At 36.6% G+C, this 12,935-nt stretch overlaps 1 protein-coding gene across 1 annotated transcript in view; it reads left to right on the forward strand.

Moving 5' to 3' along the window:
• Positions 1-6,252: 6,252 nt before the first annotated feature.
• The window catches only part of BSH (transcription regulatory protein SNF5, putative (BSH)), a 58,771-nt gene continuing 52,088 nt past the window's right edge, over positions 6,253-12,935 (forward strand). The window contains exons 1-6 of the mRNA XM_088986667.1: positions 6,253-6,667; positions 6,888-6,976; positions 10,123-10,217; positions 12,505-12,576; positions 12,687-12,734; positions 12,836-12,919. Coding sequence (XP_088842793.1) covers positions 6,618-6,667; positions 6,888-6,976; positions 10,123-10,217; positions 12,505-12,576; positions 12,687-12,734; positions 12,836-12,919 — 438 coding nt within the window. The 5' untranslated portion in view covers positions 6,253-6,617. The remainder of the gene's footprint in view (positions 6,668-6,887; positions 6,977-10,122; positions 10,218-12,504; positions 12,577-12,686; positions 12,735-12,835; positions 12,920-12,935) is intronic.

The following is a 12,935-nucleotide window of genomic DNA, read 5'->3' on the forward strand; positions in this document are numbered from 1 at the left end:
GTCCAATAGGCGGGGCCCACATGAGGTTTTAATAAGCACAAGCATAAACACATGCAAAAAAAGGTAATTATTTAATTCATAAAAAACTAACTAATGTCAAGAAAAGAACAAATCAACACAAAAGAAATTCCTCATTTTTACTTATCTTTATTTTTTTTGCTCTCTTTTTATCCTTTTTTGTTATATATATTTTGAATTTTCTTTGATTAATTAGTTAATTTTTTTATTTTTTATTCTTAATATTTTTTTACATTTTTATAATTTTTCTTTTTTTTTTTGCTTCTATTTATTTTTATCAATTATTTATTTTATTTTGTTATTTCTTCATGAAATCCTATTAACATATTTATTTATTAACTACTCACTAACCTACTATTTTCTAACCCTTCCAAACTTGTTGATACTTCCTAATTGCTAAGCTAGCCAAAAATCAATCCAATTATCAAAAACATTTATTATCATTATATTTACTTTTTATTATTTTATTATTTTGTTCTTTTCTTTTTACAGAACAATGCTCTCTATAACCAACCCCCTCTTCATTCTAGTTCAGGAATATATCTCACCCACCCAGATCTGTCATCTCCCTCTATGTCACTAATTTTGAGTAATATTTTATTTATTCACTCTCTTTTTTTATCCATAGCCACTGTACTACAAACTTACTCGACCATCTCCTCTTACTCTGGCATTAATGACATCGAACAGTGAATGGTAAAGATAGTAGAAATGCAAAATTGCAGATTAACCAAAACAATTAAGAGGAAGAAAATTACAAATTGAGATGCTAAGATTAGAAACTTGATCACAAGCAGCTCAAAACGAAAACACCGTCATCGTAATCATTGAAAAATAACTCGAGTTTAAGCTTAAAGGGCGTTTTCATAATTTTGAAAATTTAGTGGTATTTTAGTAATTTTAGGAAAATTTGGGTCAAACCGGGTCCAAGGGTCAAATCAGGGTTCTGGTTCAATGATGGGGGGTTTGGAGTCAATGATCAGAGGATTGTGATTGGTTCTAGGCATAGAGAGGGGTTTCGCATTCGCGGACTAATAAGATTGGCCAAAATGGAATTTTTCCAGATGGATGGGTAAATGGGGGTATTTTTACTAAAATTAAGCAGAGTGAGGTTTTTGGACATTCTAAATTGATTGGTGGGGTCAGATTGGGTCAAATAGGCTCAAATTGGGCAGATATGGAAAGGGCTTGATTTGGTCAATTTAAAGCCTCAGAACAGAATCTTGGTACGATGGAAGGGAAAATAAAGGTATTTTGGGCTGTAATCTTACAGGTGGGTATTTTAGGGTATCTAGGACCTAGTGGTAATGCCTTATTGGTTCAGGGGGGGCAAGACTGTAGAAATTTAAGTTAGTAAGGGGCAAGGTTCAAAATATTGATATAGGCTGATACATTGGATCAGTGTTTTTTTTGTGTGTTTTTTTTTTTCTAATTTGGTTCAGAGAGGTCAATTAAAGGCTTGACTACCCTCTGAACTATGGTCTGACCCAAAACACCCCTTGTAGGGGCGTAACGAGAAGGCTATGATACGATACGTATCGACCAATAAGGGCTGATATGTAACGATATTTTGAACCTTGGCGAGGGAATTCGAAATGGAATCTTGGTTTGATGCAAGGGTAAACGAGAGAATCTTGGGTTGAAACTTTATGGGTAGGAATTTTGTTGTATCTAGAGTTTAATGGTGTGGTCTGATCAGTTCGGATATGTTAAAATCAAGGGAATCTGGGTTCCATGTGTTTAGGCTAACGAGAGACATTAGAACAAAATCTTGGTTTGATGGAAGGGTAAATGAAGGAATTTTGAGTTGAAATTTGTTGGGTAGGTATTCTGAGAGGTTTTGAGTTTAATGGTGGTGTCTGATCTAAACGATTGAGGTTTAAATGGGGGTTGATTGGGGTTATTGGATTGGTATCGGATAGGTTTAATGGTGAAGAGATTAGGAGTGTCTAATCGGGCGTTTGAGGTGAATTGGGTTCAAGTAGTGGATTGAGTAAAAAATAGGTGTTAACACTGACCATGTGCACATGAGGTCATGATCCAATGTCGTTGACCTTGGTGGAGCCATCCAACAAGTCAACACATGACCCCTACACACAAAAGGCTTATACTGGCCACACAAGGCTAGACGTTGCACGGGTATCTTCCGCTACACCAGTTTATCCTATGATAATTGGTATCTGAGTGTATCATCCAGCTAATACAGAAATTGGTACCAAAGCAAAATAGGTAGCCAGTTTGAAGTAGTCATTATTAATAGCAAAAGATGGTGGGTGGGTTCCTTGACACTCCCACTTAACAAGTTTGGGTAAGCACATACGTCGGGCCTACTAAGAGACCATACACCATGTCCCTATTCCAATGACCCTGAAGCAGCACTCATGCAAGGGCAAACACATGAGCCATCATTTAAAAGGCATATTGTGGTGGTTTGAGTGGGGGACTGCCAAGCTTCCTCATAAATATTAATCATTGTTCATTATGGTGGGTCATGAATGGTGCGTGTACGTCTTGGATTGTCAAATGGATGGCCCATTGATCTGTAGCTTGTTAAAGACACAACTAAAGCAGAGACAACATTTCGAAATTAATTTATGTTGATGGTGTTAAACAATGTATGCCCTTAGCTCCGATCAAATCGATGTACATTAGTGACATTTATTGTAAATGAATAAAGTACATAGTTTATTCATGTTATTATGGTGTGTTTCTATGTAATACCCTTAAATTGGACATTAATGGGACTAGTGTTAGTTTCAAATCTTCACAACCATTGGATAGGCCTGGGGAGGTTTATCCTCTACCAAGGTTAACACTAATGTGTTGCCAAGTTGATTGGGGTGGCTTGAAACCCTAAACTGGACCGTTTTCTAGTTATGCCCTAGACCTTGGAGACAGATGAGCAAAACTGAAAAGTTACACCTGACCCCTAGACTTGATTATGGTACTGCATTAGGTATTGGATTGGGTTATTTTTGATATGCCAATCAGTGAGATCCTTAGAGGGGGTCAAAACCTGGGTATGTTGGGGCAGTTCGAGAATTCACCTGAGTGGGTGATCATAGTGACATGATCAGCCCCTTTGTTGGACAAAGTAAATGATCGGGAAATGCAATCTTTCTAATGGAAACCTAAACTGCTGGCAGTTGATTTCAAATTTGTTGAGATTTATTTTTGCAAACTATATTTATATAGAGATATACATATATATATATATATATATATATATATATATATATATATATATAATATTATGATTTTACAAAATGTTTTAATTCCTAGGATCCATGTGAGTAGAGAGTGCAACACTGTACCTTGCAGCCGAGGGAGAGGTCCTTTCTTGTCGGGCAGTGTTTGATCATTATAGGCTGAGAAATTAAGTGTAAGACCATTTAGGTTTTTACTTGATGGGCTAATCTCACATCTTCCCATAGTCCTTGGGCCTTCATAAGATAGTTGGACCCAATGACCATTTAGTGTAAATGTTGGGCTCATTAAGAGCCTATACTAATGGACTAAGGGGTTTACTATATTCAGCAGTGAATTCGGCCAGGCCTTGTAACGGAGGCTAGGCTGAATCCATGTAGCTTATGTGGAGATCAATGATAGGGTCCCACATCATACAAAGAGAGCCAAGCTAGCCAGCACTTAAAGGGAAATGAGCCTGAAATCTTAATGGGCCTAAAGCCCAATTCGAACTAGGTTTAATTTGATTAATTAAATAGGGGCGAATCTAGTTATGGATCAACAGATAAGGATAAGAGGATAACTTTTATCTACTTAAAGAGTCAATATCCAAATAAAGATTTGGATTAGGAGAAATTGATCCTGATTTGTAGATAAGATAAGGGATAAGCCTTATCACTTAAAGAGTCCAGATCCAAATAAAGATTTGGATCAAGAAGCTCCTAATCAGATTAGGAGGTTAACTCTTTAAGGATTATATAAAAGGAGGGTGAACTGGAAAAATGTTACACAGTTTCACAGTTTTGTGCATTCAGTTCTCTCTCCCTCTACTCTTGCTACCCTACCCTATTCGATCTCTAGTTCTTGGAGTGATCAAGATTGGATCTTGATAGTTGAGTCAATCTTGAAGCTGTGCTCAAATCCCTAGTTGATTCTTGCTAAAGAATTAGGGTTCTTGCTAAAGAATCTCTTTGCTGATCCTACCTCACCCTAACCTGTGTCATATTTAGTGGAGGAAGGATTTGGTAACCTCTTTGGGCATGAAAACCTACATTGGGAGGAGCTTCTTGTGTGGATTCCGTATAAGGTATTCATCTCCCTAATCTTGGTTTCAGATTTGGTCTGGTTTGTTTCAAGAACGAACATTGAAAAATGCAGTTTTTCTAAATCAGGAAATAGGATTCCCGGATGAGAAAAAGAAATTTTTTAAATTTCGCCCAGCCACCCTGCATGGTTCGCCCATCCATATGATAGATCTCCCTTCCCTTCAAATGGTAGGAATGTTGGTATATTTGCTATTGAAGCATGGCGACACAATAGGTAGCACATGCATCGACGAACATGCTCAACATATAAGGTGGAACATTTGCAGAAACAACACATTAGTGGGTGCGTGTTTGGTAGCATCATGGGTAAAAACTGCCATTATATAGGATAGAGCATGATCAAGACCTTGTGACAGAATAGGAAAGGGACCCCTTGAAGTGAATAGAGCATAAGCTATGGCATGGTTTGAATAACCCTAACTCGAGAGGGTTGAGTTTATATGCCAATATGGTGAAGCTGTTTTTCAAGAAAGGATCCCAACAATAGGTGAAGACCATCATAGCGTGTTTGGTAGCACCACTGAAAAGTTACCAAGGAGTGGGTCAAGCCTTTAATGTAAGGAGAAGACGAGGTGGGCCTCCTTGAAACATTATACACACAACATCTTCAAGGTTCACCCACACACACACACACACACGACATAGCCATTGCATGGTTTGAGCAACCTTGAAATGGAATGTGAAGTCTAGGAGGCTGGAATGGTGAGAGAGAGTATGTGTTCTAAACTAAGAAAAATTAGAAAAAAGATAGCATATAATAGCAGAAAATTAACATGAATAATAAACAATAAGTTGGAAAAAATGTGAAAATTTTATTTCATTTCAAATTTAATGTGTACAAAAAAAATAAAAAAAATACATTGAAAAATAATACAATGGAGTTGAATTAATAAAATGATAATATTGAATATAAAAATTACAATGTGATTGGATTATTGGAAAACATTACAAATAAAATTGAAAATAAAAAAATAAAAGAATACAAAAAATATCATTCAACACTTTTTCAAGTTTTATGTTTATCATCTATATTTGGTTAACTATCAGTTGAGGTGTTATGTCCTCTTTTGTCTTGCAGCCTATCTTCTGCATCTACCTAATCCTTCAAGTAGATGCACATCTCCAAATATTGTTCATTCAAGCTCATCCTCCTCTTTCCATTTTCAGGTTAGATGCCATTGTTGTGGCAGCTGAAATCATGTCTGCATTTTTTGCAAATTGCTTTTCTTCCCTTTCTAGGGATTTCCTCAATCTCAAACATAGTCTAGACATCACTAGTCCTTTTCCTACCAGAGCAGGACTTGGCATTACTAGATTGGGTTTCATCAACAGAAGGAAAAGGATTCTGGGAAGAGTCAGCCATCATAATGAAAATTAAATTTTAGAAAAAAATAAATGTAATCTATTGCGTACTCAATCCAACTACTAGTATCTGATGAAGCTTTCTAACCCTCTTAGGTTCTCAATTTGGAAAATTATAGTATTTGATTTGGAATTGAGACACTTGAAGCAAACTCCTTGTTGAAATTTGGAAATTGGAATAGAAAAATAAAATTGAGAAAATTAAGAGGTAGGAATATGCGAGTATGTATATTGTAGAGAGTAATAGAATAAGAGAATATGTAAGATAGTGTGAGAGTTGTGTGGTGAGAATGAGGGAGGGTAGGGTATTTATAGGAATTGGGGGATTAATTTGACTAAAATACCCTTTAAAGCTAGTTATTTATGATGGTTGAGAAGGGCATTTTGGTCATTTTAGGGGTTATACACATTATTTGACTTAAATACCACTGATAGCTAGTTCACGGGTATTTAAGTCATTTTTTATCCTATGATGCAAAATACATAAAACCCCCTCATGGCGGTTTATAGCTATTGGGGTATTTTATTCAAAACTTCAAAAAATAAAAAGACAAATATACCCACCCCTTCTAATGGCTATATTCACATGACGCACTTGTGCCGTGCGGTGCTGTGCCTTGAAGGCCCGGTCTGCTCCGCAGCCTAGGCCCGGCTGTGCTGTGCCACGGCCCCTGTTGTGCTGGGCCGTGCTGACCCGCCACCGGACCGGCCCACATTACAGCTCTAAAATTGATACAGCCAAACCCAAACCCATAAACCATAGAAACTGGGAAGGGGAGTCCTGCTCGCCGGCAACGGGCAATGGGCAGATAGATAGTTTCAACTTTCAGAAGATTATCAGGATTCAGGATCAGTCACTGGAGTCTGATCCTCGGAGAGAGAGAGACGGCGGACAAGAGAAGAATATTAGAAAAAGGCGAAACATAAAGATCAAATTCAATAACCATGAAATCTCTCCCAGCAGTCGCTTCCAAGCCACCTATCAAGTTTAGACTGTAAGTTCTCCTTCCACCGACCCCTTCTCTTTCGAATATTACCCTTTCTTTTTCATGTCTATTCTTCTTCTGGGTCTGTTCGATTTTCTCCTTTGGTTCCTGAACTTGTATTTATCTTAACTCCTACCCAGAAAAAAAACCTTCGAGATTTCTTTCCTTTTTTTAAAGCCTTAAAGCCAACTTCAGTAGGTTCATTGATTTATGTCCGCAAATTGTACAGCCCAACTGCTGAAAATTTAGTTCCGATTCGTTTGGATATCGAAATCGATGGGCAACGCTTCAAAGATGCGTTTACATGGAACCCTGCTGGTAAGTTTGTTGTGGTTCAATGAACTTAGTGTGGATATTTTCGAAGCCATGTGACGGGACAAATTGGTGATGCCGTTCGACACAATTGGAATCCATGTTCGGTTCTTCTACCCCATTGTGCTTGCATTTGTCTGAACTTGATTATTAAGTATAACTGAAACCACTCTGTTAATATCACTTATGAGCAGGATAAGACAAAAATGATATTGAACCTTCGTCGAAGACTCAAAACTAAATTCCCTTTCTGAACTTTCTGGGCCATAGCATGGAGTCTAGTAATTTCCCTGTTGTTTAAAAAGTATTGCTAGGCCTAGGCATGCATTCTATCACTTTCTGAAAGAGAAGACTGATGAAGAAAGAACTAACTATGCTCTTGTACCGAATATTGATGTGGTTCAGGTAAAACGTTCTAACGGGGCTGAAATTACTAGACAGTTAGGCCTTTCTTCCATCACCATGGACGGTGACTCAGCGAACACCATCAAGAGGATGGGGAAGCAGGGGAACGGGCCTTGGAGACTGGCCTATTACCTCTTGGAAGCCAGGGACACAGATGCTCTTTTGCATACCATGTTTAGATGGACCCCCAGAGAGTTAAACACGTTGGCCGATGGCTTAGCTAATTCAGGAGTTCAAAGGGAGCTATAGTATAGTGATAGAATACTGCCTTTGTAACTTTTTCGGGGGCCTTTTTAGTGTCATGTACATCCCCTCATATACATCTTGCCTTTTGCTAATATAATCAGTCACACGTGGATACAGTGGTCCTCTTAGTATGGACAATGGAGATAGCCTACCATCTTAGTATGGACAATGGAGATAGCCTACCATCTTACTTGTGATGTCACAACTCAGTGTGATTTCCTAATTTCTATTTTGCTAATCTGATTAAAAAAAACTCATTGTTTTTCTTATTCTTTTACTCCACATTCACAGCTATTAAACCTTTTAATCCCATAGTGTCCAAATGAAACATGCTTTCATTTCATTTGCTCTAACTTTGAGATTCCTTTTGTAAGACTAATTACACTTTTTCCCATGATCCCATCCCAAAGTAATATTCTTTCCTGTCTCAAGTTGCTTAAGGCTTAAACCTTTGCAACTACCCCAGCCTTTCTCCTTGGAACAGAAGCTGGTGAGGAGTCTATAAAACTTCAAGCATAGGGAGTTCTTAACTGAACTGAAGAACTTTGAAGTTAGTGACTATTTAATAACAACTCAAGTGGCTCAACTGAATGGCATATTGCTTTGTTTTTTAATGAATATGCTATTAAGGAGGCTGTGAGCTCCTTAATGGCTGAAGCTGAGGTTGGGTTAATTACTATGCTCTTGAATATTTTGTCCACTAAATGGCATAGCAATGAGTCATTAAGTTCAGCTATTTCAGACATTTTTAAATGGTCCCATGGATTTTTAATTTATTTTTCATAGCCATTCCTGTAGAGTGTAGACCATGTTAACCAGTTAACCTGCCTCTTACCATTTCCTTTTATGATATCTGGCATTTAAAACAGAAACTACACATGACCCACAGGGAATGTGTCACTTGAGCATAACTTATAAATAAAATAACTATTAAATTGTAGACCTCATTTACAATTTATCGTAGAAACTACACATGACACACTTATTTATCATAGATGAATTGACTAAACATCTTAGGAGGAGGTTCCATGGTGCATGTTGTTTTCCGGTGACATTGTTTTAATTTATGAAACGAATGAATGATTAAATGAAAAATTAAGTTTATGGACAAACACCTTAGAAACAAGAGGTTTTAAAATAAGTAGGACTAAAGTAGAATATATGATATTGTAAATTTAATGATAATAGGAGTGCATATTAAATTTCACTTAGGATTGGAGACCAAGAGATAACTCAATGTGACCTTTTCTGGTACTTTGGTCCAATAATTCAAAACAAGGGAAAGATTGAGGAGGATGTCACTCATAGAGTTAGAACAAGATAGGCAAAATGGAAGGGTGCATCTGGAATCATATGTGATAAGTGAATACCACTTTGATTAAAAGGAAAATTCTATAAAACAATTGCAAGGCTAGCTATGTTGTATGGAGTAGAGTGTTGGGCAGTCAAGAAACAACATATCAAAAAAATGATTGTGGTAGAAATGCATATGCTGAGATGGATGAGTGGAAAAACTAGAAAGGATAGGGTCAGAAATGAAGTCATTCGAAGGAACCTAGGTAGGAGTAGTTCCAATAGGTGATAAATTGAGAGAAAATAGACTAAGATGGTTTGGTCATGTGCATAGAAGACCTTTGACGGCACACAACATCTATAAGAAGTTATCTGTTGCAAATTGAAGGGGCTAGAAGGGATAGGTAAAAAGGACATGGGTTGAAGTGGTAAGAAATGATTTAAGAGCAATGGATATGACATTAAACAGAACAGAATAGTGAGGCAGGATTCACGTAGCCAACCCCATATAGTTGGGATAAGGCTTGGATGGTGATGATGATATACAGAATATTATCTGAATCAAAATTTGTACTCACTATCCATGATGCGTAGATATGGATATTGGCAGACACAGATACAAGAAATGGGAATATGATTCAATAACCTAAGATCCTGTACATATATGTATATATATATATATATATATATATATATATATATATATATATATATCCAATTTTGACTCTAATGTTCTATTTCTTTATGTAAGATGGCTGGAAATTTTTCTTGCTTAAATATTTTTTTTAAGAAAGGCTACAATTTGCCTCTTTTACAATGAAACTTTGTTTTCCTTGTCATTTATCAAGACTTCTTATCTTGCCAAATTTCAATAATCATTAGACATCTAACACATACAGTTTTTTATAGTATAATTTGTTATACATACTTTTTTTTTTTTTTTTTTGTTTACAAGGCATACCATTTCTTAATGCTATAGAGTGTACTCTAGAAGTGTCTATGCAGTGTCTGGTGTTGTATTGGTATGTGCTCTGTTTTTTGAACACTAGTACACTAGGCATGTACAAGTATCAAGGTGTCATAGCTCACCATCATCTTTCTGCTGTCACTGACCGTTTTTCAACTTCAGGATATATCTGTAACTGTTGACTTCTAATCCATTTCAAGACTCCCAGTAAGTTGTTTTCCATGAATTTTTAATCTTGCAGATCCAGATTCAGAGGTGGTAGTATTTGCCAAAAGGACGGTGAAGGACTTGAAACTCCCTCCAGCATTCATAACGCAGATTGCCCATTCTATTCAAGTATGATGATTGGAATTATGCCATGCACAGTTAATTACCCATTCTGATAGATGTATCCACAGTAACATTTACTGTTCAAAAGATGATTGTCATCCCTCATGGTAAAATTTAAATGATTGTAATGTAAAGACTGAGATGTTGGGCAAGGGTGGTAACTAGAATAATCATTCTAAGCCTTATCCCAACTATATGGGATTGGCTACATGAAGCCATTCTGTTCTATTTAGTGTCATATGCATTATTAAATTACTAGCACTTAAATCATTTCTCACTATAACTCAAGTCCTTTCTGGTCTGCCCCCAGCCCTTCTAGCCCCTTCAACTTGCAACAGATCACTTCTCGTACAAGTGCTGTAGATGGTGTTCTGTGCATGTGAGTAAAACCATCTTAGTCTACTTTCTTTCATTTTATCACCTATTCACCTATTGGAGCTACTCCTAGGTTCCTTCAAATGACTTTTTTTTTTTTTTTTTTCTGAAGAGTAAGAGAAAAGATTTCAGTAAACAAGAAAAATAATACAATCTGAGAGGGGTCAAGTTGACACTTCAACAAAAACAACTAAAAAAACAGCTACTTTACTGTGAACTGATCAACATTACAAGCTTGAATCTCAAGAACATTCCAGAAACTCTCCCCCAATTCTGCCCAGTTAACTTGAGCAAAATCAGGGAGAACCAAAATCCAATCCAGCACTAGTTTTCCAACTGACTCCACCAGCACCTCAATGCTCTTTGATTTGTTTTTGAACAACCTTCTGTTCCTTTAATTCCAAATGATCCAGCACACAGTAAATGGAATACAATTCCAAACTATCCTTGCTTTCCTGCAATCTCTAAGCTTTGACCAACTGGAAACATTTCTGCTGTAGTTCTTGGCTGAAATGCTCTTACCCCAAATAGGAAAGAACAAACTTTCCAAATGACTTCATTTCTGGCCCTATTCTTTCTAGTTTTCCACTCATTTTTTGGAAATGTTGTTTCTACTACTACTATTATTTTTGTTACTTTTTTTTTGTTTGAAAAAGTAAAGTATATTGTATTAATTGAAAAGAAAAGTATGCATGTATGGTCCTTTGTACAAAGAGTTTCTGTACATTAACATTTCCATTAAAGATCCCCCAAAAAGTCTTGTTTTTGTTAGTGTTAGTGCTACTGTTATTGCCTTCGTTATTAAATTTGCATAGCATGTGTTCTGTTTTAGTCCATATTATAAAACATCATGTTTCTAAGGTATTTGTCCAGAAACTTAATTTTGCATTTAATCCTTTGTTAGTTTCTTCGTTTAATACAATTTCATCAGCAAATAACAAGCACCACGAGACTTCCTCCTGAATATGGTGCAAGCACGTTCCTTGAAAGTGGCTTTCTTTGTTTGAGCTGCATACCTGAACACGATTCTTACAAGAGACAACTTGATTAGGAGGGGAATGATGATTAAGTCACCTAGGTGTGTGCTATGTAACAGGGTAGAAGAATCAGGTGACCACCTATTATTGCAATACAACATTGGGTGAGGATCTTTAGGATTTTTGCATTCAGAAGTTGCTGCCCAGCCTCAGTGGGTTCTTTTGTGAAAGGGTGGTGGATACAATGTTTGAGTAAGAAAGAAACTCAAGGATATTTCAAAACTAAGGCTGTCAAAGTGTGGCAGAAAATTGTGGGAAAACTGTGTTCTTGGTCATCAGCACAGTTAACTGTTGATAGTTCTTTCTTTACTTCTCTTTTTGGCTTTGAAAATCTGTTTTTAATATCCAGTGGGATAGTTGTTTGAATGAAATTTGTACTCCCCATTGTACAGCCACTGGTTGTACATGGTTTCATTTTATTGAATTGATACTTTACCTCTTCTAAAAAAGTTAAAAGATTTTATCAGCTGAGCAAACAAACTGATATTTCATTAGTATATATCATCTGAAGACAAAGGAATATTTAAGTAGTACCCAGGTGACATTCAAAAACAAGAGATATATGATAAAAAGAGCCATTACTCGATGTTGATCCCAGCTATCTAGGATTTGGGAGGGGCAGACTGGATACCGGCCTAACCTTTAGCACTTTCTTGAACGAAGTGGTCCCTTGTTACCCTGAGATAACATAATAAATTGTTTAAATAGAAGTATTGGTAAGGCATCTGAGACGCCAAACTTTCAGGAGTGGCTGAATGGGAAGTCGTTGTTATGTCCACTTCTTCATCCTTTGCTTTTTTATCTTTTATTTTTTATTTAAAGAGGTCTATTAATAATCCAGCTTTTTGTCCATCTCTAAATTCTTTAGGACTTCATTGCAGACACAGCTGGCTGAATTTCGATCGTATGAAGGGCAAGAAATGTATACAGGCGAGAAGATTGTTCCAATCAAGGTTTATTTAATTTATTTCAGTTATAAATTTCTAAGGTTTCCTCTCCCCTGTTAGATTTTTTACCATTACCATGTGGACTTCCAACTGTGCTTGTTCTTTCCTTGTTTCAGCTTGACCTTCGGGTAAATAGTACCATCATAAGAGATCAGTTTTTGTGGGTAATATCACTTTCTGAAACTGGTTTCTTCTATTCTGCATCATAAAATTGGATTTAGTATGTGAAAATTAAAATATTCATAGTAATTTTGGCATGTTTCAGGACTTGAACAACCTTGAGAGTGACCCTGAAGAGTTTGCAAGGACCTTTTGTGAGGATTTGGGCATTGTTGACCCTGAAATTGGAGTAAGAAATTATTATC

The sequence above is a fragment of the Nelumbo lutea genome, chromosome 4, assembly GCF_056320005.1.
Source record: "Nelumbo lutea isolate HS-2025 chromosome 4, American lotus-T2T, whole genome shotgun sequence".
NCBI classification, from domain to species: Eukaryota; Viridiplantae; Streptophyta; class Magnoliopsida; order Proteales; family Nelumbonaceae; genus Nelumbo; species Nelumbo lutea.